We start from the raw sequence: 23,106 nt of genomic DNA, 5'->3' as shown, positions 1-23,106 counted from the left end.
TAAAAAATCGTCTGCCGTGTTAAAATACACTTTGTATTTTGAAATTAAACCGTTATTTTTATTTTGTAAATTCTTGTCTGCGCGTATCTCAAAAATTTCAGAGTAACCCTCATATAACGAGATGTTCTTCATATTTTTGTAGTTTCTAACTCAACCCGAAAATCAAAGTAACTCGCAATTTACGTATCGGAATAGAACAATATTTATGAAAGTTATAAAAATAATTAATTGTAATCAAGATTAAATTGAAATTAAAATTATCAAACTTTGCGTTACACGCTAAGAAAAACAAACGAAAATGTTTTTCAGATTGCTTTTATTTGGTATGTAAAATAAAATAACATGCAATTCAAGCATCAGAGTAAAATTATATTTATAAAAGTTAAAAGATTAGCTTATTTTAATTAAGATTAAATCAAAATAATCACATTTTGCGTTATACGCAAAGGAAAACCACGAAAATGTTTTTTTTTTTTTAAATTGCTTGGTGATAATAGGATTCAAGTTAAATGTTCATCATCATCTCAATGAAAATATTTTTTTTAAACAGCCATTTTTTTATTATTATTATCCTTAATAGATAGGGTACCATCTTCCTGAACAGAACGAAAAGCTCTTCTTATTAACTAAACCCGGAAATCAAAGTAAGTCGGATTTTAAGTATCGAAGTATAATTGCTATAAAAATTACCAATTTTAATTAAAATTATCAAATTTTGCTTTACACGCTAAGGAAAACCACGAAAAAAATTTTTTTTAATCGTTTTTATCGGGAATAGGATTCTAACTAAATGTTTATAATCTAAAAGAAATTATTTTTTAATAACCAATCTTTTTTTTTTCCATCCTTGTGAAGCTTATCATCTTTGTGAATGTAACGAAACGTCATTATTATCTTTAATTCAATTCAGAAATTTAAGTAATTAACAATTTAAGTATCGGAATGCAAGCATGTTCATGAAAGTTATAAGAATAGTTTATTTTAAAGAAGATTAAATTAAAATAATCAAATTTGCGTTACATGCGAAGGAAAACCACGAAAAAGTCTTTTAAATTGTTGAATGGTTATAGGTTTCCAGCTGAATGTTAATTATCGCAATGAAATTATTTTTTATAATCCAAAATTTTTTTCATCGTCCTTGAAAAACAATCTGTCATCTTACTGAATATTGTGAAACACTCTTCTTATATTAATATTTTTTTACACAACCCAGGAATCAAAGCAACTTAATATTCAAGTATCAGAATAAAAGCATACTTACAAAAGCTATTGTAGTAGTAATTCTGCGATACAAGCTACGGAAAACCACGAAAACGTTTGTCAGATTTCTTGATGGTAATAGGATTACATCGAAATGTTCATTATAACAATGAAATTATTTTTAATAATCAATCACTTTTTTTTATCATCTTTGATGTATAGCCTATCTAAGTGAGTGTTGTGAAATGCTCTAATTTTTTTTGTACTTTTCTGTATTTTTGTCCGCAATCCAGATATCAAAGTTGCTTGTAATTTAAATACAGGAATGAAATTATATTTTGAAAGACTTTTTGACGAAAATAATTAGAATTTACATTACGCACAAATGAAAACCACGAAAAAGATTTAATAACAAACTAATTGAGCTCTAGCAGACAATTATGAGGCTCTGTCAGCAATTATTAAAATTTTCCAATTTTTTGTTCTTCATGAAATTAAATGTTTTGGGCAGCTTAGATTGCTTATAAAACTGTTCTTTATTTTATTTTAATTATTTTATTTTTTCTAGTTATTTTCATATTTTTTAATAAGCCCTTAAATTGTTTTTTTTTTTTTTTTTTTTATTTATTTTTTTTATTTTAAGTATTTGAATTTCAGAACAATATAAAAATCAATTTTTAAGAATATATAATTTTTTTTCATTTTAAATTTAAAAATTATAAATCTTCAAAAAATTTTTAAAAAATGTGCTCAGAATTTTCTAGCACAGAGACAGAATGTTATTATTTATCATAACAATCTATAAAAATCAAATAAACAATCAAAAAATTCAATTAAGACTAGTGATGTCAAAGTTCACGTGATTGATCTTCCTATCTTTATGTCCTTGTCAGTGTTTACACAAGCAAAGGAGGGTATACAAGTTTCTATATTTATTGTCTACGAAGTTCGATTGGTTTGAATAATTTATCAAACCAAGCATGCGCATTAGTAAAATTGCGCCAAACAAAAATGCCATTCTAGTAAGCCTGACTAAACGATTAAGCGATAAAGATGAAAACGATGAGGCAATCGACCAATCAAACGTCTCTATTTATTAAAAAATTAGTCAGCCAAGCAACAGCCTTAAAACATAGCACCATGCGGGCGCTAGTGTTAGTATTTAGAGTAGCGAGATTAAATTTATTTTGCAAATTATCATTTAGAATAAAGAATATACCCTACATATATAGAACAAAATTTGTATTTTGAACAAATTGCCTTAAAATACACCGGATACCATAAACCGGAAATATGGGCGGTTAAAAGCCAGCAGCGCTTCCTAGTATAGAAAACACCTTCCATTTCTCTCAGTTGAAATTGTCTTGTTAAAGACGTTTGTATTTCACAAAGGAGATTTTCTTGTCTTAAATCATTTGTGAGTTACAAAAGTTAGTTCCAGAGAATATGCAATAAATTCTATCCTCTTTAACTTCAAACTAAATGAAATAATCCTGAAACAGGAATTCTGTTGCCACTTAAAACATAGGTATCGTATTTCCTTTTATTTGAGGCTAATATCTATCCGAATGTAACAATATTTTTGTTGCCATTTTGTGATTGAAACTATGGATTAATGAAAATCATGTTGGTTTATTTCGATGCCAACTCAACTCCAAGTGCCAAACAATTAGCCAATAATAAATTTACACGACAAATCTCGTAGATCCACGTCAGGTTTTTGTTTATTCGAATGGGAGCTTATAGACCGGCGAAAAAATTTAGTCGCATTGTTGTAATTACTCTTTAAAAAGTAGCAAGATGCGGTGGCTAGTCTTTGTAATTTTGGGTATATTTTTCCTATGTACCATTGTAAATGCTGATGAAATTGATGAACCTTCGGTAGAAAAAGATATTGGAAGCAGTCGAGATGGTTCCAGAACTGATGATGAAGTCGTGCAGAGGGAAGAAGAAGCCATCAAAATTGATGGTCTCAATGTCGCCCAAGTTAAAGAAATGCGGGAAAAAGCAGAAAAATTCATTTTCCAAGCCGAGGTAAATCGTATGATGAAATTAATTATAAACTCTCTCTACCGAAACAAAGAGATTTTCCTTAGAGAATTGATATCCAATGCCTCTGATGCTCTGGACAAAATTCGAGTGCTCTCTCTTACCGATAAAGCTGCACTTTCTGCTACTGAAAAACTTCACATACGTATAAAAAGTGATAAAGAAAATAACGCTCTTCATATTACCGACACCGGTATAGGTATGACCAAAGCCGAACTCATAGCAAATTTGGGTACAATAGCTAAGTCTGGAACTTCAGATTTCTTGCAAAAAGTGGGAGAAACGCAGAGTGCGACTGAACTAACCGATATGATTGGTCAGTTTGGCGTCGGTTTTTATTCCTCGTTTTTAGTAGCAGATAAAGTTGTTGTTACCAGTAAACACAATGATGATGTTCAACATATATGGGAGTCTGATGCCAGCGCTTTCAACATCGTGGACGATCCACGAGGGCCCACTCTTCTTCGTGGCACTACTGTCAGTTTATATTTGAAGGAAGAGGCGAGAGATTTCTTAGAAGAAGACACCTTGCGTAATTTAATCAAAAAGTACAGCCAGTTCATCAATTTCCCCATATACCTGTGGTCCACAAAAACTGAAACCGTCGAAGAGCCCATCGAGGAGGAAGAAAAGACCGATGCCACTACAGATTCTCCTGCGGAGGACGAAGATGCTAAGGTAGAAGAAGAAAGTGAAGAAGAGAAACCCAAAACGAAGAAAGTAGAAAAAACTGTCAGCGATTGGGAGCTGGTAAATGTTTCTAAGCCCATCTGGACGCGGAAACCCTCGGAGATTGAGAGCGAAGAATATGACGAGTTCTACAAATCCATCACTAAAGATTCATCCGATCCTTTGGCTAAGACTCATTTTATCGCGGAGGGTGAAGTTACTTTCAAATCTCTGTTATTTGTTCCCAGCGTGCAACCGTCCGAATCTTTCAACAGGTACGGTACAAAAGTCGACCACATCAAACTGTACGTTCGCAGAGTGTTCATAACGGACGATTTCCAAGACATGATGCCCAACTACCTCAGCTTCGTGAAGGGAGTCGTGGATTCCGACGACTTGCCCCTCAACGTCTCTCGAGAGACCCTGCAGCAACACAAGCTGTTGAAAGTGATCAAGAAAAAGCTAGTTAGAAAAACATTGGACATGATTAAAAAAATCCCCAAAGAAGAATATGAAAAGTTCTGGAAGGAATACAGCACGAACGTAAAACTCGGAGTCATCGAAGATCCGAGCAACAGGACCAGACTGGCCAAACTCGTTCGCTTCCTTTCTTCGAATGATTCTAAAAATTATACGTCTCTTTCCGAGTACGTGGAGCGGATGAAAGAAAAACAAGAGCATATTTACTATATGGCAGGTGCTTCTTTAGACGAAGTTGAAAAATCGCCGTTTGTAGAGCGGCTATTGAAGAAAGGCTACGAAGTTCTGTATCTCACGGAACCGGTCGACGAGTATGCCATTTCTGCATTGCCCGAATTCGAGGGTAAGAAATTCCAAAATGTAGCGAAAGACGGTTTGAGGTTAGACGAAGGCGAAAAAGCTAAAGAAGTACAAGATTCTTTAATGAAAGAATACGAACCCTTAATAAAATGGTTGGAGGAGGATGTTTTAAAAGACAAGGTCAGCAAAGCCGTTGTTTCTCAACGTTTACATTCCTCACCCTGCGCTCTGGTGGCCAGCCAGTTCGGCTGGACGGGTAACATGGAAAGATTGGCTTCCAGTAATGCCCACAGTAAAATTCAGGACACGACACGAGAATATTACTTGAGCCAGAAAAAAACTCTAGAAATCAATCCTCGCCATCCACTGATGAAAGAGCTTTTGAGACGGGTGCAGTCCGATAAAACGGACGAGGCCGCCAAACAGATGGCCAACATCATGTTCGAGACCGCGACACTCAGGTCTGGATTCATGTTGAAGGACACAAGCAGTTTTGCGCAGCGTGTTGAGAGCCTGCTTCGCAAGTCGCTGGGCGTGTCCGACGACGCACAGATCGACGAGGAGCCGGAAATAGTGGAAGACTTAGAAGAAGAGACTAAAGCCGAAGAGGAAGAATTTACGGATTCGGACCATGATGAACTTTGAACTGTATTTTAGTAAGTAACGGACACACTTATTCATTTATCACCTCACTCCATAACTTAATTTATATAGATTTCCATCATTGCATTACTTAATTCAAGGTTATTAAAAACTTGAATACATGGGTGATTTTTCTATGAAAATTATGTAAACAAAAGGCAATTTATCTTAATGTTTCTGTTTGACTTTTTTAATTTTCTATGAAATTTTTTTTTTCCTGTATAATTGTGAAAAAATGAAGCTGTATGTTTGAAAGAACTGTTTAATCTGTAAGGGCCAGTCTGTTCATATTTACCATCTGTGCTGCAAGTTTGAATTGTCTGTTTTTTAGGCTTCCGTAATAAAATGTAAAGATAGGTTATGCATTAGGAAGTCTTGTATTATTTATAATAAAATATTGACATCTGACTTAATGTCATTTCATTTTAAATTTCTTTTAATAATTTTTAGGATAATACTTCATTTCCCCTCATGTTGGCACTACAAGGAAATGTAATACTACGCCTTTGAAAAGTAGTTCATTATTTTGGAATTAATTACAGTTTAAATGTGCTTAGAAATATAAATAAATGTTGTGTAATAAGAAAAGATTATATTGAAACATGCATTAGAAGTTATATAATGAAGCGAATGTACAGAGGTGTTTTAGTTTGGCTACAAATTAGTTTCTGTGGCTAAGGAGTTGTTCGTTGGCTACGTTTTTTACACTTGTCAGCCAGTTCTTTCGAGTTGTTTTTTTTTCTTCCCCTAGTTATTTAGTAGTAGCTTATTTTTTTAGTTATTTTTTACATTATTTTTTTTTTTTTTTTTAAATTATGTTTTTTTCTTGTTTGGCTAATTACTAAATGTTAGCTTGTTTTATTTTCCAGTTATCCTTTGTTTTTGTAGCTATTAACTGTGTAGCTAGTTTTAATTGTCAGCTTTTTTTCCTTAGTTCCATTGTTGATTTAAATCGGCTTGATTTAAATCAACTAATTTTTTTGTATGTATATATTGATTTTAAAAGTTAAAAAACACTTTAAATTATTGATACTTCTTTTCTTAGTTTTAAAATTTATTTTAAATAAATTGCTGCATTAATTTCAGTTAATGAAATTGCTTTCTTGGTGTGTGTTAAATTCCAACACATTTGAAATTACATTTTTAGAAATCTTTTGATTCTTGAGATTGAAAGTACAGATTAAAGTAAACATTTAATGCTCTTGTAATATAGACTTGATAGCTGTAGAAAATAATTCATCAACCTGATTTTTTTTTCAAAAAATAATGCTAATAATGTTGTTTAAAATTCTACCTTTTGAATGAAAAAGCGGGAAATTAAAATCTACATTATATTTTATTGGTGGAAAAAGTATATTTTTGAAGCTTGAGGTTATATTAAAAAAATTACCCTAATATGACAAAAAAAACTGATGAATTCAGATATTTTTTTCCTGATATAGTGTCATTCTTAGCTTTCAAAGTTTATTTGAAGCAGTAGGATTATTAAGTGGTATTTTTTTCTCATAATGTGTTTACAGTATCTTCGACATTATCTGATTTTCTGTAAAGAAATTTTGTGGGGAAAAAATTCCAATGACTACATAGATTTTTAAGAATTTTTTTTCAGCTAACTTATCTATTTTAATATAGAATTAAAAATTTATATTTTAATATAAGAAATATATAGATTAATTATTTATTTATTTTTTGATGAATGACTACATTATAAACACAATCTGTAACATTTATTTTGTCATTTAGAAAATCAAGAGGAAAAAAAAAGAAATCGCAATTTTAAATTAAAATATGGTTTGCTAATTGAAACTTTGTTTTAGTAGTTAAAGTACAGGGGTCTGTCCAAGCCAAATTTACTACTGTTTAGCGGTACCTTCACAAATTCAACTTTAGGAAAAGCTGTAAAATAATTTCACACAATACTTTTTTCTTAAAATTTTATTTTGGTGTTTTGTAAGAAACAATAAATCCATGTTTTTACCATATTCGTGTTGAATTTTTAATATAAGTTATAATTTTCACAAATTATGTCTAAATTTTAACAAAATAGGTACCTCACAGGAACACCCAGACAGATTCCTGAAGTATTCTTTAAATTCAATATTTCTTGTCTTTTAAATTTCAATCATGCATTTGTTTCAAAATGGTTGCTATGCATTCAAAGCTATGTATTACAATGAAAAATTATTTTAGTAAGTTACAGCTTTTAAAATATTGTTATTATATGGTTTTAACATTAATTTAATTTTGATTAAACATTTATAAAGTTTTTTTAACCATGAATTAAAGTTCTCACAGTGTATTTAAATAAAAAATCAAATAAATCTGATTTTTTTTTTTTTTTTAAATCACGAACCCTGGTTGTTACTTTGTATTTTGTTACTTATTAATCTATAGCTTTTTTGCGATAGCTTTTCTTGTGCATAAATCGACAAAAATAAGTATCTAAAAGTATTTATGAGCATCTATTTATATGCTTAGTATAATATTTAAACTTAGATAAATACTAAGTATATACTTAGATTTAATTAAAAAAATTATCTTCTTAATTTTGCTTTGTTTAAAATTAGTTTAGTTTGGACAAAAAATATTAATAAGAAATTTTTTTTAAAATTTAATTAAGTAGTAAGTAACAATTAAGAAATTTTACAATTAGTATCGCAATTCAATTTTTATTAGAAATGCTCTAAAAAAATCAAGTTCTTTTCTGAATTTTGTTCAAAATTTTAGTAAAATTCTAGGTTTACAAAAAAAAAACTGTGCTTTGTTTTCATTAACACCAATATTGGCCGCATTCTCTTTTTTACTAACTCATGCCCCCAACCAACTTAAAGAGTCACCCCGTTTCCATGACAACTGCTGCCTATTTCTCCAGCGCCAACTTTAGGCGAAACTGAGTAAAGCTTCAATCAAGTTTGTCTATATAACAGGGTTTTTATCCTACCTACAAACCCAGGTTTAAGTGAGTTTATTAACCATAATAGATTATTAATTCCATTTTTATTTCATATTTGACTTAAAATGCTTGTAACTCTACCTACAAAATTTAGTTTACTCAGTATTAAAGTTATGCTCTTAACTCAAAACATATTCTTTATGTGGGATTTCTTGTCGTTTTCCGATGTATCGATTCTGGAATTTAAGTAAATTAGTTCCATATGTATCTATATTTTTTTAAAACAAATCATAACTCTGTAGCAAGTTAATCTGCACAGGGTTTGATGACTTTATTTAAGCAAAAAAAAATGCAACTATAACCAGGGGTCTGTCCAGGCCAAATTTACTACAGTTTAGTGGTACCTTCACAAATTCACCCTTTGATCAAACGGTACTGACACAAATTGAACTTGAAGAAAAACAGTAGCTTCACAAAATACTTTTTTTTTTTTTTTAAATCAAATTTTAAGATTTTCCTCTATGCCCTTTAAAGCTTTGTCGTACAATTGTCTTTTTTTAATGAGTTAAGCAGTAGTAAATGATTGCATGCTATAAATTTATGTTTGATTCTTTTTTTCATTGCTAAAAAATCTTCGTCTTTATTTATGCTTATAAATACTTAATTTTTACAACTACTCAATATTAACAGAGTACAACGTCAAAACTTGTCTGAGTATGTTAATATTAAAAATCTGTTCTTTTATCTCAATATGCTATGCTAAGTGTGCTGAGTACTTGATAAAATACTAATTAAAATAATATTATGTACATGTTGGGTTGATTTTTTAATTTCCACAAATTAGGTCCTTTTTTTAAAAAAACCTAGACACAAACCCTTGATAACTTAGAAAGGTAAAAAAGATTTCTTAATCCTGTTCTGCAGCAAAATAATCTCCATGTCTTGTCAACTTCTGAGCCAGCAAGAAACTAAAAAGAAAAATCTGAGAAGGGGGACCCATTCAAAGGAACAACCCCCTAAGACAGTGTTTCCCAACCTTTTTTGTGCCATGCCCCACCTAAGCCTTTCTAAGATTCTTATGCCCCCCCCCCCTGTAACATATACATAATTTTTAATATTAAAAAATTGAATTGTTCACTTAAGAAACTTAAATAATAGGTTTTAGGAATAAATCACTAGGAAATTGTTAACAAAACACAGTAAGTAAATTTTCAAAACGTATAATGAAAAACTAAAATTCAACCAATAAAGATTTTTCAACAATAATTTAATATTTTAATTGAGATCCTTGCGCTTGATGTACAGAGATTTTATGTTAGGTTCCAATTTGGTTAGATTCAGTCTCAAGTCTCCCCAGTCAAGTCCTCCACATCCAGACTTTTTTTTTTTTTTACCAGTAAATCATTTACAGCACTAAATCCACATTCAGCTAGATAAGATATGAAGATGGAAACTGTAACAATAGTTTTCATACACATTTGGGTATTTGATTTCTTTTTCCTCACAAAGCCATGCCATCACTCCTTTTATATTAAATAAAGTTTTAACCGACTTATCATTTTGCATTTCTGCGAGTTCTTCTTGATACTGCATATTTGATATATCAGACAAATCCACTAACATTGACTGCATCATCCGTGTTGGAAAATCAATTTGTTTTAAATCAGAAAATCTTTCTTGTAAATCAACCGATAGAATTTTCAGATGATCGACAATATCAAGTAAAGCTGTGTCTTTTACTTCACATTTTTGGAGCCAATGAAACAGTTCAAAGTTTTTGTTGTTAATATACTTCTGACATAACTCAATAAGGGTAATGAAACCAAATATCTTCGCTTTTGCATCAACAAGAGTTTCATTTACTCCTTGAAGTTACTTATTTAATATATTTAGTTTTTCAAAGATATCGACTAAATAACTCACAAATATTTTACCATTGACTGTTAACAGATATTTCATTTCAGGTTTGTCGCTTAAAAAATCGCTAAGTCACATAATATTTATTGGCCCCAATTATTTAAGAATTTACTTTTTTCTTTCAATTTTGGCACCGAAATCTAGCATTGCATTTAAATGGCCCGGAGCAAAAGGGTTAAGCTATTGTCGAGTCCATTTTCGAATTGCCCCCCAGTGGGGCGTGGGCCCCACGTTGGGAAACACTGCCCTAAGAGAACTACAATTCGGCTTATTTTATTCATATTCAACTTTATTAGATGCGCCTAAAGCCCCGTTGTCGCAGAACATAACAGAGCTCTTGCAGAAAGATTTTTCTTTTGAAAAACAAAAAATTACTTTTCCAATTTACATGTGTAATATTTGAAACATGCATTTAGATAATCACTTTTTGATGAATTTACGCCCACAGTATCGTAAATCGATGTAATGTTTCGATCTGCAGTCATTGATATTGCTTTTCGGGGTGTCTTTTAAATATCCCGACGTGTCAAACAATATGGCAGTTATTGATTTCTCCGTAGTTTTTGAATCCAATATTTTTTTATATGATATTACATCGACCTAATCTCGAAACAAGCATTCGAGGAATCAGATTCAAGTCGATGTCTATTTTTTTTCGGCAATTTTCTTTGAATTTCATGATTCTTTACGAAATGCAAGGAAAAAAAATTATTTGTGCATTCTTCCCCCCCCCCCAAACAAAATGGGAGAATTTCACCCATAATATTGGAATGAAAAATTATTCAATTAAAAAAAAATTATATAGTTTTTTGTTGTTGTAAGCACAGCACTTCTGTTATCTTAAATTAGTAACCTATATGTTTGTTATTATTACAAGTATCTTGCGGAAAGATATTAGTGCTTGAGATTATCCATATGTACTATATATGCATGTACAATACATGAATGTATATACATACATTGTACATGCGTACAAACATTACACGTATACATATGTACATTGCATTTATGTCTAAATATGTGTACAATGCAATAAATAAAATGCATGTAAGTTAACTTTTAATGACTCAAGCAAGTTAAATGACGAAATCAAACGATATTTAAATTTAGTTTTCAGCTTTAATTGTTCTATATCATTTTGAAATTCTTTGAATCAAAAATTATTTTCAGGTATTTTCATGAAATGTTTGACAATACAGATTTATTTTTTTTATATAACATAATGCATGATTAATAGAAATTTTTTAAATGTTAAAAAAACGGTAAATTTTATGTGTGGAAATAATATTTAGAAATTTAAAATAAAATTATCGTTTGCTTTCTAAAAAATATGAGGTCGAGTTTTATATGCCTTAGAATAAATTTTAAAACAAACTTTAATAACTTTACTTATATAAATTTTTTTAATGTATGCACAATGTATGTGTGTATTGTAATTACATATATTTAAGGGTACGCATGTATTTATACATTACTTGTAATTATGTACATGTATACGTTGTATGTACATGCGTACATTGTGCATATAACTATTTTTTGTACATCCATACATTACATGCGCATAAGTATTAACAAAGTATGAAGTTATACAAGTACATACGTACGTTGTACGTAAATACATACTTTGCGTGTACATATATCGATGTACATGTAAATGTGCATGTATACATGTACGCATTTTATTTACGCAACTATGTGCATATATTGCACCTTTAAATAACATTCTTGCATATTGTACGCAAATACGTACAATTTTATATACATACATACATTGTATATACGTGCTATTATCGTAAATTTATACAATGTATGTACTTAAGTACATAAAAGCATGCAAACGCATAAACATTATTTTCATATACGTTCATACATATATTGTCTATGTTTACAAAGATACAAAACATTGCCTTTTTGTACAAACTAACATACATGCGTACATGTTTCATAAATGCATAGTTATATGAACTAAGCATATGCGTATTGCATTAAGTATATTACAATATAATTATGAATATTGTACTTACAAACAACGTTTGTGCATACATTGTATATATAGGAATCGCAAATTGTACGTTCATGCGTGTGTACATTCTATGTACATAAAATTATGTAAACTCATGCATACTTACATAATGAATTTGCATATAGTATACAATCCTAGTAACTTGTAATCGTATAGTTTGATTACAAGTAATCACAATTACATGTAATCATATATTTTGATGACTTGTAATCATAATTACCCGTAATCGTTTTCGTTGTGATTACTTGTAATCGCAATTACTTGGAATCATGATTACAAGTAATTGATTACTGTAATCAAAATTGTAATCATGATTACAGCTGTAATCAAAATTTTTTGAAAGCTGTAATCACGATTACAAGTAATTGATTACTGTAATCGAGTATGTAATCATGATTACAGCTGTAATCAAACTTTGTAATCATGATTACAGCTGTAAACAAGTAATTGATTACATAGCTGTAATTATCTGTAATCAATTACAGTTGTAATCGATTACTGTAATCGACGGCCAACTCTGGTAGAAATACGACAAGTATCTATTATTTGGAGAAAAAACAAATATATATGAAAAGAATATTAACTGTATAATAAATTGTTAGAAAAAGTCGTGAAGTCAAACATGCATTTTCGATGCAAAAGTTCTTAAACGGTCATTTGACCGAGAGTTGCAAAAAACTCAGGTTTTTACAGAAAAACCTGGCGGGTTTTATAGGACTTTTCTGGATTTTCCATATTTTATTGGGTTTTTTTTTCAAAAGAGAGGGTAAGGATAAGTACCTTATTTTAAAAAAGCTTATTTTAATATTAATAATTAAGTTTAATTTTATGAATTGACTTAACATATAGGTGATTAAAGTGTAATTAATATAAATGGTGCAGAAGTCTGAAAAAAGTTTCTTATATCATCAACGGGACTGAGCGATATAAGAAATTTTATATCGTGATGCAACGTCAGTTTTGCATCGCGATGTAGTATTTTTGAAATTCATTTACTTGTAAGGCGCAGAAAGTCGGATTTCTATCAAAACTTCATACTCAGATTGATTTAAATCAATTTATGAATTTGATGTATATGTTTTGCTTAAGAAAGATATTAATGTTATATTTTCTAAAAATGATCGCGCAAATAACGAAAGATTTCTTAGTTTAAAAATAAATAATAAAAAAATAAATAAAATTGAAATTTATCAAGATATTTACCTAACAATATAGAAAGAAAATTTAAAAAATAAATTCGTTAAAAATTATTTGTATGCTTAAAACAAAGTGCTTAATAAATTAAACAAAAGAAAAAAACACACTTTTAAAACAACACTATTTTTTATCGTTATTATTTCACATGAATAATAAAGTTAAATTGAATAATTACCGAATTCTGAACGAAAAAACAAAGTAAGGTTTAATTTCTTAAAAATAAAAACAAAAGAATTATGATATTCGATAATATATTCAACAGACAATATTGAAAGAAAATTAAAAAACACGATTATACTCTTTAATAAAACGAAGTGCTAAATGATTTTAAAAAAAGAAGTCGCAATCGCAAATATTACTAATTTTTTTGAATGAACAAAGTGGATTGACTTATGTCCAAATCCAAAAGAGGAAAAATAAGTTTTGTTATAATTTTATTTATAAAAATGAAAACAACTAAAGATTTAGTTCATAATATCGGTTCATAATCCAACACATTTGAGGAGTCAGATTCACGGGATTTCTTCGTTCATCTTTTTTCAGTGACTGATTTCATGATTCATAACTTTTTTCACCGTGATGATTATATTTACAAAATGTGAGGAAAAAAATTATTTGCGCCTTTCTCCCCCCCCCCCCCATCAAAATGGGAAAATTTCAGCCATATAATTAAAATAAAAAATTATTGCATGTTCAATTATAAAAAAATTTATGTAGTTTTTTTATTTTTTTTTTATTTGTAAGCACATCGCTTTTGTTATTTTAAATGAGTAACCTAGATGTTTGTTATTATTAAAAGTATCTCGCAGAAAGATATTAGTGCTAGATATTTTTGTTGCAGAAAGCCGAAAAAAATTCTGCCACAGGGAAATTGAGTATCGCCGGGGGCGAGAAAATACCTGCACTGACTACCTTAATTATTTTCAATGAATTGGTTATTATTAGCAGCAGGTACCTCTTTTAACCAATGGTTAAGTATTCCAAAGATGATCAGCAAAATGAAAATATTTTGGAACTATACAAAATAATTTGTTGTCTAATTAATATGAATATTTTAAGATTAGTTTAACATTAAATACAAATATTTTTAAGACTTATTAAATATTGCTCTTGGGCTGCAATAGTGGCACAACTCAAAAAACACGCGTTTTGGACTAAGAACATGTGTTAATATGAAAATACACATTCTTTCAGCTCAACTCATAATTCAACTCGAAGGTAATCTTCGTTTAAGCAAACTAAAGCATTTCTTATGCATTTTTCTTAGCAATGAAAACTTTAAACCCACTTATCTCAAAACTTAATTTTTGTGAGTTGTGCCACTATTGCAGTCGTCCATGAGCAATATGTAGTTTTTATAAGTAATGAAGTTCTGTTAAAATTAATTTTGTATTATTATTAATCCTGTTTTTATTTTGTTTTCTGATCTAAATTTATTCTTTATTTGAAATCTGAGTGACAAGTCCTATCTTTTAATTAAAAATTTACGAGTGTTGAGCTTGGATAAGATTAACGATGATTTTCTTGTAATCAGTTTAAAATAGTTTTATTTTGAAACATTACGTAGTTTTAATGTTGTTTTCAGATAATAATCAAAGTTGTGTTTTGTCAACGTAAAATAAAAAGTCAAATTTAAATATTTTTTTATTTAAATGATAATGTTTGCTAACTTTGGAAACCATTCTTTTTTCTTCTTTCTCTTCATCTGAGTATGATTTAAGCCACCTTAAATTTCTTACTCAATTCCCAATATATTTAAAATTTTAAAACCAGTAAAGGTAGACAAACTATTATTGGAATTCTTAAAATTTAAGAACATAATTTAATTAAGAAAGTGTATCACAAAAGACTGTTCTTCCAATTTCTCATTCCCGTATTTAGTCATGTTTCTAAATAAAATTCAATTGCCGTAACGATTAAAATTGACAAGACTATTTATTCAAAGGAAATGCTTCTTTACTCTATATACAACCTTGTACAGAAAATAATCGTAAAATTAATATCGAATATTTTATTGAGGAAACGATCAATAAATTAAATCTGTTGTTCAGCCGATCGATAAGATGAGTTACAATCGATTAACCAGGCTCGAATGGAGCAGATTCTGCAGTGGAATCAATCAATGCACCAGACAGCCTGTAATTTTCTATCATGAGCCACGATGGCTCAGGGGATAGAGCTTTCGCCTTTCAATGAGGTGAACCGGGTTCAAATCCCAGCGATTGACCGTAGACACGAATCCGCATTTGACTTGCAACCGACCACAGTGACGACGTATCCTCAGTGGTAGACGGATAATATGCTGGAGTTCCCAGGCTAACCGTTTAAGGTTCTCTTGATCTTCCTCTCCATGTAACGCAAATGCAGGTTGGTTCCACCAAAAAGTCCTCCACGAAGGCAAATTTTTCCCGATTCATGATACAAGAGTTCCCTTGTTTTCTGGATTGATTAAAAATGACAGAGTTGAACATCAGTAGTTGCAAACTCAAATTTGGGTGGGCTGCTCAACGAAGGATATAAAATAAAATATACTGTATTTATTTATATTTTATTAAAAGTTTTTTATCTTTTGTAAACTCCTGTTTGTGAAAATTTGCAACACCATGAAGGAATCGACATAATTGAATGAAATTTACTACACAGTTGAGTGGTAGTGGTACAAATAAATGATTAAACTTTCAAAGCAAACAAACAATAACAAGAGATCGAAATTAGTATTTTGTGTAGCCACCACGCACCGCAATAAGCGCTGCTACACGACGTGGCATGGAGTCAAGCAAATTTTGAATGTCTGTCTGAGGAAGAGCATTCCATATAGTTTGTATGCGTACCCATAGTTCGTCTGTAGAAGCAACAGGACGAGGATCACGAGCGAGGCACCGACCGACGAAATGACACACATGTTCAATCAGTGACGTATCTGGGGAATACGCAGGCCAAGGAAGAAACTGTACCTGCCGCAATGCAAGGAAGGATTGAACAGTCCTAGCAATATGAGGGCGGGCATTGTCTTGTTGAAATACAGCGCCTGGCAAGGCTTGACTTGAAGGAAGGGAATAGCTTGGGGCTGTAAAACTTCACTGATGTACCGGTTGTTGTTCAAATTACCCACAATTCGTAGCAATTGAGATCGTACATGATATGCTATGGCACCCCAGACCATAACTCCGGGTATTCGTCCACTGTGGCGTTCGATAATGCACTCCGGAAGGTGGCGTTCACAGGCATAGTGTCTGTCACGAATGCGGCTATCATGGTACCACAAATTAAACCGGGATTCGTCAGAAAACACGACATGCTGCCAATCAGCACGCCAGTCCTTATGCTGATTGGCCCATTGTAGCCGCAGGCGGCTATGGCTTAGCGTGATGGTGATCCTGTATAAAGGAGTCCTTGCGCGCAGTCCACGCTGCAGTTGACGTCTACGAACTAATGAAGCACACAATGAAACACCTGTAGCTATTGACCACTGTGCTGCCAGTTGTCTAAAGGGAGCCGTACGGCCTGTAAGCGCCATGCGGACCAGGTGTTTATCATCGCGAGCTGACGTGACATTTCGGGGTCCACTCCCGGATTTCCGAGTCGTCTGACACTCGTCCGTCCACTACTTTCAAACACGCATCACTGTGCTGCTGTTACGCTGCACACGAGCGGCTACTGCACGATGAGACAATCCAGCTTCACGAAGGCTGATGATTCTCCCCCTTTCAAACTCCGTAAGTTGTTGTAATCTCGCTCTCCTTCGTCGAAGAGGCATAAGTAACGTCTGAGCTAACGTTTACCACTAGCAGATAACCATACACGCCTCGCTACAGCCGTCTATTTATTCGGATCCATCCGCCGTTCAGTAAGCGCTGCTCAGCATACGCATGCGCTACGGGTCTGAAATTCTAATCATTTGCATATTATGCTCTACTTTGCATTTCCTGAAAATTTCAGCTCACTCGCATAAGTCCTTCATGGTGTTGCAATTTTCACAAACATGAGTTTATAAGTTATATTCCAACCTTGAAAACACAAATATTCTTAGAGCGGTGACATTTTAAAACAGAAGTTGTTTCCAACTAATGAGTGTCTGCAAGCTTCAAAATGATTCATATTTACAGTCTTTAAAAAAAAAAGGAATTACCCTGAATAACTTTCGTTCTAATGATCGGAGTTTCACGAACTAAGTGTCAATCTTAATGGTTCCGGGGGTGACCTCAAATATGCTAATTAATTAGTGCTAAATATGAATTAAATTACAAAATCAGACACAAAATTTTACTTTCTCTGAATAAACATATATATATTACATATTTGTAATTTTGACTCTTGAAATAGACATAATTTCGAAAAATTTGGGTTGCAATAAAGATTTATGTATTTGGCGATAGTCCCTGAAAATAGCCAAGTGAAGTCGCCACCGCAAATGAATATTTTAAGATAACCCATAGACTGATTGAAGAGTGGAATACTTAATGTTACTCGGTTGCTAAGCAACCAATTTTAATGTTTTGTGATGAAATAATGTTCTGTTATTCAGGGCTAAAGAGAATAGAAGGGCTAGTTCACTCTGCTCTTAGAACTGAAGCTACAATTTCCCTCCTCATGACGTCACTGTGTCCACAGATCTCGGAAGATCGCACGCAAAGATATTATGATAACTTTGCATCTTTCTCTTTGTAAAAATAGTCCCGCAGTGGACTGATCGTTAAGACACGGTTCTCATCAGATCACCGAAGTCAAGCATCACTGGCTGCGGTCAGTGTGCGGGTGGGTGACCCACTTGGATCAGTCTGCGTAGGGACCGAGGGTGTGCGGTATTGGTCCTCGTTAAACTGTGCTACCGTAAAGTGCTCGACTTCGCGCGCAGGTCGTCGGGCTACCGAAGCGGGGGTGCCATCCCCTCCGCAGAGGATCAAAATTGTGATGGCATGTCTTCGGATCATCCTCCGGGATGTTTCCCAGACCGTCGCCAATAGCCCATTGTGCAGCTCTAGTGCGACGTAAATTAACAACAACAACAACTTTGTAAAAATAAGTTAGACTTTTTCTGGTTATTAGCTTTCAAACTTTTCGTAATTAACACATTATTTCCATTCATAAACATAGTTTAAGAAAACTTTCTTGGCCAGTATATTAAAAAAATACCATTTTAAACTTATAAAAATATTTTACTTGTTGGCGAAAATGACACTATAAATACTTTATTTTAAAAAGTTCAGTTTTAACTTTAATTATTAAGAAAAATGAAAGTATATATCGACACTTTTTTATCTACATATTCTTTTATAACAATAAGTTGAGTTAAATTTAGAATCCCCGATTTTAAAATATGCCGTTAATAGCAATTTGTTCATACCTTATCATTAGGAAACATCAACCTTAAACGATAATTACTGAAACAAAATAATAATTTAGGTTCATAATGACATTAGAAATTTTACAATTGTTTATAGACATTTAAATTTACGATGATATAATTTATAGATAGTTAAATTGAAGAGAATATAATTTTTTTAAAAAGAAATCATAAATATTAAAAATAACTACATTAAAAAATATGTTATGAAATTAGGAGAATTCCAACTATATACTATATATTTTATTTACATTTTAATTTTCTTTGACTTTATCCATTTTTTTCACCTGCCTTTCTTTTTTAAGTAACGAGGCGGTTTCTATTTAGATAATGAATTTTTATAAAAGTTCTTAACGACAGAATAAACGTATTGCTGTTTTATATTAACTGTGTCATTTCGGAATCCATTCTTTTCATAGTTGTTCATTTACTTTAGGGAACACGCGGAAAATTATATTTTTTCCTTTTGTTTTCCTATCAAAATTTTTTCAAGTTGCAATCGCGCAAACTGGCATTTCGATAATAGTTACTAGTTTTAAATTCTTGTAAATTGTTGCAAAAACTGAGGAAAGTCATTATAGAAAATAACAAATGTCTTAGAATACGTCGCAAAAAGAAATGCTCCAACATTAGTTAGAGCTAGTAAGACCGAAAGCTTACTAGTTCTTGACGACCGTTCTTGAAGTAAAAGTGCGAGCTTTGCGCCAAAGTGACGTCACTAGATAAAATCGGAGGATTGGCGCGGCGAGAGCTACTTCAAAGCAGTGAACCAGCCCTTCTATTGTCTTTAGCCCCGTCTGTTATTGCTCTGAGAGGTTTAATTAATAATAGCTAAAAAATATATCTCTAGGTTTCTAGGCAATAGAAAATTTTTAAGCTGATCACTGTCCAGAAAGCAATGATTTACTTTCTTTCTTATCACCTTTGAAAAGAAAATTTGAATAGATGTATAAATTATTTATGATTTTCTAAGCTTTTAGAATTTGAATACATAAACTTTTAATCTGACATTATTTGGGTTTTTTATGTTGTGTTTACTTTATTAACACTGGGAATTAACACTAAAATCAAATTTACATAATTTATTATAACTGAAGGGATTATTACTGTTTTAATCGGGTCTTCTAGGCAAGAAAGTTTGAAGAAACAAAAAAAAAAAAAAAGTGTCTGAAAAATAAAATGTAGATTGTATAGTAAATTCTAATGCACAATTACAAGATTTTATATAATTTGTGATATTTCTTTTATCTCTAACTCAAGTAATTGATGAATGTTAAGTGGCATTTTAAAAACATTGAAATATGTTATCAGGGTGCGTAGCCAAATCTTTGAATCAAAAATAAGCACTTTTTAAAAACTTTTCAAGCACTTTACAAAAATTTTCAAGCACTCAAAAAATTCATATTCAATCAATGATATTATTGAAAAACAAAAACTTCTTATAAAGAGTTTTAGCATTAAAAAAAACCCAAAAAGAAACGGACGTAAATCAAAACAATCAGTACTTTCCCACATCTTCGAGTGAATTCAACTTGACCTTGAAAAAGTACCCTTACACCCTACGTCAAAAAAGTGTTTGAAGTAAAAAAAAATAAACAAGAATAAAATTAAAAAAACATTTAATAAGGATCTGACTCTATCCGAATTAGGGCACTCGGGTTTCAGTTTCGAGTGTGCGCGCATGCGCAAGTCATAACGCGGGTACGACATGAAGTCCGCGTGAATGATTATGTAGCAAACACCCCATTTTTCGTGAAATGCAGGGGATCCGCCAGATATCACTGAAGAAAAAAAAAATTTTTGTGGAAAAAAAGCACTTTTTAAAAACACCAGCTGAAAAAAGCACCTTTAAAAGCTTTTAAAAACGAAATCCCCAAAAAAGCACCTTTAAGTACTTTTTGCAAACGCTACGCACCCTGGTTATGTTTAAGAATAATATATTGAAGCAAGAATAAGATTTGTTTAAGAATATATTGAAAGAAATGTTGTATGATCCATTGTTTAAAAAATCATTTCATTCTGCCAGATAATTGGGTTTCTTTGTATAAAGATGATTTGTAAATAGCATAATGATGTTTCGATACATTATGAAACTTATTTTCACAAATCACCATGAAATGTCGCACAACACGTTCATCAATTACGAGAAGCTACATTTATCACCAAATACTGCTACTATGATTTCTTACTTATAACTGATACGATGATCTCCTTTTAAACAGAGTTTCGTTACTCCCTTAATATACTGAAATGGTGGCCTAAAAACTTACAAGATAAAATATTCAGTTTCATTAAGTCAAAATTTTAAAGATAACTTTATAGTTATATTGATGCTACGGTTTTCTTACTTTTTTTAAAGACCACATGAATCCTGATAAAATATTAAAATGCATATGTTTACTTATAAGAGCGTAAAATCCTCATCAAAATAACGATCAAGACCCCAATTGTAAAACAGTATAATTGATGATAAAACCTTCACTGGCTTTAAAAAATACGAGGGAAATAAAAGTAGACACATTTCGAGAGTTCAAATATAAGCGCCCGTTCTCCAGACTCGTCAGGCGTGAAAGACTTAACGTTAATTATTGGACACTCTAAACATGTCTACTTGTATTATCATCTATTATTTTTTTTAAACAATTAAGTTCCCTTTCGCTTAAGTTTCTTGGTATTATTAATTTAGTAACGCAGTATATCAAATTACTTCAACGATATTAAAATAAGTTTGACATAAGATTGAAAAAATAATAATTAGTTACTACTACTTTCTAAAAAAAAAAAAAAATCAATGCAGCAAATTTTTTTTTTACTGTAGGGGTTAATAAAATTTTTTAAGGCCACATAAAAATTCCGTTTACAATTTAAATTTTATAAAGTCGAATGTGAAAATGGACTGTCTCCTAGCACCAGGAATCAAAATTAAATAGTTAAAAGGACAGCTACTTCGAACAAGTTAGCGTTTCCTTCCTAAGCGAAGTTGTTTGAAAATGTATTTTATATTTAGCGATTCCAAAGTTTATTCTACATATATTTTAGGGTATACTTTAGACTATACTCTAGTTTTAGCTTTCAAGGAATATGTTTTGTCCGAACAGATTTCAATTCTGTAAATAACGAAATTATTGATTAGGTTCCTTGGATGAATATTCTTATGACAAAATACAGGTTTTGTAAAAAGTATGCTAAACATCTCACTCGAAAAACGCATATTTTTTTTATTATATACTACATTTCAAATCAGATAATGATTCTAAAATTGGTTTTGGGATCTTTTTTCAAATTCCAATATTTGCTGTTTAAAAAATAACTAATTATGATACTTGGGAATTGTGATGAAGCTATAAAATACTTAAAATTAAAACTTTCAAAATTTTTTTTTAAAAAGACAGCCTTCTTAAAATTAAGGGTGTAATACATAAGTTTAAATGTTAAAATAAAATTGCAGTTTAAATTTGTTCACCTAATAAAAAGCAAACAGTTATGTTTTTTTTTAGTTGTACTAATGTGCTCATAAACCAAACAATAACGCAAATAAATAATTTGCTCAAGTTTGGAGAAAAGGGTGCACTTATTTACTACAATTAGTCAGACACTTTGCACTAAGTAATTTTGCACAGTTTAAAATTTATTTGTCCAAAAATAATTAAAAGCATAAAATAACCTCTATTAAATATCTTTTTAAAATTATTTTACAGTAGAGAACCGATTATCCGGAACGATCGGGACTATCGCTATTCCGGATAACTGATTTTTCCGGTTTTCTGAATCGCTACAAAAAGCCCTCTTTTTAGTGTTAAACCCAACTAAAAAAAAAAAAAATATTTGGAAATAATCTTAAAAATAAGAAAAAACGATGAGGTAATACACTAATGATTATTTCTGAAATGATGGTAAGGTAAACATCTTTCAAAAAAGAAAGAAAAATCCTGAAATCTTATGAGGAAAAAAAATTTTTTTTTTAAAAATTGCGGGAAAATTTTCGAATTTCGTTCCGGTTTTCTGATTTCCGGATAACGGGTTCTGTACTGTATTTAAAAATAGTTGAAAAAATTTTGAACTGTATACAATTTTAGGCATCATTTAAAAAAATATAATTTGTACATAGCAAAATGGGTCGAACAGTTACTGAGAAATTGAATTTTAAATATCTAACTTTCTTAGATCAAGATTTTTCAGAAACTATTCAACCGAGTTTGCTCAAATTTGGTATTTATTGAAATATTATGTTCTTTAAAATGATACGAAAAATTGTACACCGTAGAATAGAAATTATTTTTGGCCACCATTAAATAATTTTTTTTTTTTAAAAATAATAATTACTATGTTATTTTTTGCAAGGAATCATCTCTGGATAAACTAACTTTATAATTACGAACAAAGATTTTTCAA

At 31.0% G+C, this 23,106-nt stretch overlaps 1 protein-coding gene across 1 annotated transcript; it reads left to right on the top strand.

Moving 5' to 3' along the window:
* Positions 1 to 2,508: 2,508 nt before the first annotated feature.
* Gp93 (heat shock protein 90 Gp93) lies at positions 2,509 to 5,748 on the top strand. The gene has a single exon (XM_016049853.5). The coding sequence runs from the start codon at positions 3,001 to 3,003 to the stop codon at positions 5,341 to 5,343; it is 2,343 nt and encodes a 780-aa protein (XP_015905339.1). The 5' UTR covers positions 2,509 to 3,000; the 3' UTR covers positions 5,344 to 5,748.
* The last annotated feature ends 17,358 nt before the right edge of the window (positions 5,749 to 23,106 follow it).

The sequence above is a fragment of the Parasteatoda tepidariorum genome, chromosome 7 (assembly GCF_982258835.1).
Source record: "Parasteatoda tepidariorum strain Cologne lab strain chromosome 7, Ptep-v5.0, whole genome shotgun sequence".
Lineage (NCBI taxonomy): Eukaryota > Metazoa > Arthropoda > Arachnida > Araneae > Theridiidae > Parasteatoda > Parasteatoda tepidariorum.
The sequence above is the reverse complement of the archived record's forward strand: the minus strand, read 5'-3'. Positions and strand labels throughout refer to the sequence as shown.